General features: G+C 49.8%; 1 protein-coding gene across 1 annotated transcript in view; it reads right to left on the bottom strand.

The window, feature by feature from the left end:
- The window catches only part of METTL17 (methyltransferase like 17), a 28,202-nt gene that overhangs the window by 10,958 nt on the left and 14,686 nt on the right, over window positions 1-2,558 (bottom strand). Inside the window, exon 7 of the mRNA XM_015417526.1 lies at window positions 1,136-1,206. Within this exon, the coding sequence (XP_015273012.1) occupies window positions 1,136-1,206 (71 nt within the window). The remainder of the gene's footprint in view (window positions 1-1,135; window positions 1,207-2,558) is intronic.

The following is a 2,558-nucleotide window of genomic DNA, read 5'->3' as shown; positions in this document are numbered from 1 at the left end:
GAGAGAGAGAGAGACCATGTGACTGGTTCTCTTCTTTTATGGGGGATCCAGGAGGTGGGTGGTGGCCATGCCAACCTCCTGGCCCACCTTCCTGTTAGTCCGTCCCAAAACTAATCCTATTGGTTGCCTATAGGAGTGGGAGGTTGCCTATCAGGAGTGGCCAATATTGAAATCTAATACCTTACTCAAAGAAGGACATCTGGGCAGCTGTGAAAACCTTGGTGTCAGGATGCTTCACTGTAGTGTAGATGAAGCTGGCCATCCTATTGTAAACCAAATGTCCATTTGGCAGGAAATACCAATGCAGTAACAAAGCAATGATGTGTCGGAAGTGATCACAACTAGATCTGCAATGGGGGCTGTCTCTTTTCAAAGTTGTTGTTTCTTACTGCTCACAATAATGGAGGTGTGTGCTTCTTCACCAGGCTGGTAACTCTGTACCTGAAACCTTATTTACACGTGTAAGGCTTGTGCAGGCACCTTCTATGTGTTACATCACCACAGGTGACTTGAAATGTACAGTTCTCTGAGCCTGTGTGTGTGTGCGTGCACAGTCCATTGTGTGTGGCAATAGATATAGTTCATAAAGCAAATATCAAGTTCATTCTCTAACAAGTGGGCTAGACTGATGAATAGTTCTACATGGCAGCCCCTTAGCTCTACATTCGTGTGCTGCAGAGGTCGGTACTGTCGGCTCTGACTGGCAGCAGCTCTCCAAGGACTTAGGGGAGAGTCTTCCACATCACCTACCTGACCCTTTTGTAAACTGGAGATGCCAGGAATTGATCTTGAGAGCTTCTGCATTCAAAGCCTCACCCTTATTTTTAAAGACACCCTTATTTTTAAATACGCTTGCCCAAATGCAGAAGAGATTTCCTCTTCTGGGGGGGGGGGGAAGTGGTTAACAAAAAGACATCTTGACAGTCGTTTGCACCCGAAATCTGTCAGGCACGGCAAACTTGAAACTCCAACACATAATTACCACATGTTTTGCAGAGATCTGAGCTGCCCTCTTTTTTTTGTGTGTGTGCTTGTTAACAACTCCCAGGCCAGCTAAACAATCGAGAGTCTCTGGAGAGCCAAGGGACCCAGGCTGTTCTGACCACAGCTCCCGTGGGAGGAGTGTTGTTTTTACCTTGGGCGAGACGGGGAGGAACTGCCGGAAATAGACGCCAGGGAAAAGCAGGCTCTCGTCCTGGGAGGTTCCTAGGGAGAAAACAGCCAGTAATTAGAAACTTGAGTACAACGCAAGACAGGAGTGTGAGTGGGCGGGGAAAGCAGCTCAGAGCCTGTTACGTGGGTGGAACGGGGCTGGGATTAAGACAGCCAGGTTGGGTTTCTCTGGCACAGCTTCATGTACATGTTGGGATCTGCGAGGAGGAGCCTAGAAAGCCTTCATTTTGCAATTCCGCACAGGAACGTAGCATCGGATGCAGCACTGAGGAAAGGGGCCAGCCAAGCAAGGCTGCTCGTAGGCATTATCATCCTTGGTGCCAGCCAGCCCCAGTCTTTAGTTCCTTCCCTGTGGAGAGAAGGGACTAGATTCTGCACCATGCCATCAATGGCCAGGGCCACAAAAGGCTGCCATCCATGCCCCAATGGAGCTGCGGTGGCTCAAGTGGTTAAGATGCTGAACTGCAGGCTGTGGAAGGTCGGTAGTTCAGCAGTTCAAGACCCGGGTGCCGCAAGACGGGGTGAGCTCCTGTCTCTAGTCCCAGCTCCTGCCAACCTAGCAGTTCGAAAGCAAGAAATTGCAAGTAGATAAATAGGGACCACTTCGGTGGGAAGGGAACAGCGTTCCGTGCGCCTCGGTGTTTAGTCATGCCGGCCACATGACCACGGAAACGTCTTCGGACAGCGCTGGCTCTTCGGCTTTGAAACGGAGATGAGCACCGCAACCCTAGAGTCGGACTCGACTGGCTTTCGAGCAAGGGAACCTTTACCTTTACTTTACTGAGTTTTAACTGCCCTAAGCAGTTGATTGCTGAAAGCTCAAGAGTGAGGACTAGGACAAACACGCTCGCCTCTTGTTGGGAAAAAAAGGCCATGTGACAAATCCACAGGGGCATACGAAGCTGCTGCCTACTGATTCAGTTTATCACGGTCGGTACTGTCGGCTCTGACTGGCAGCAGCTCTCCAAGGACTTAGGGGAGAGTCTTCCACATCACCTACCTGACCCATTTTGTAAACTGGAGATGCCAGGAATTGACCTTGAGAGCTTCTGCATTCAAAGCGCCACCCTTATTTTTAAAGGCACCTTCTTCTAGTCCCCCCCACACTTTCCAAAAAAATAATAATCTCACAAGGTACTCCTCTGACAAACTAGATCTACTGGGGATTGTACCCAGGAGTTTGTGTGTGTACAGCCAATATTCCCTCTCAATTACTAGGGTATTGGGGGAGGGGCGGCTGTGGTTCAATGGGAGTGTGGCATGCAGAAGGTCCCAGGTTCAATTCCTGGCTTCTCTAGCTAAAGAATCAGGCGATAGGTAAAGGTTCCCTTGCTCGAAAGCCAGTCGAATCCGACTCTAGGGTTGCGGTGCTCATCTCCGTTTCA

This window comes from Gekko japonicus, unplaced genomic scaffold (assembly GCF_001447785.1).
Source record: "Gekko japonicus isolate JY-2015 unplaced genomic scaffold, Gekko_japonicus_V1.1 scaffold4364, whole genome shotgun sequence".
In the NCBI taxonomy this organism is placed as follows: Eukaryota; Metazoa; Chordata; class Lepidosauria; order Squamata; family Gekkonidae; genus Gekko; species Gekko japonicus.
The sequence above is the reverse complement of the archived record's forward strand: the minus strand, read 5'-3'. Positions and strand labels throughout refer to the sequence as shown.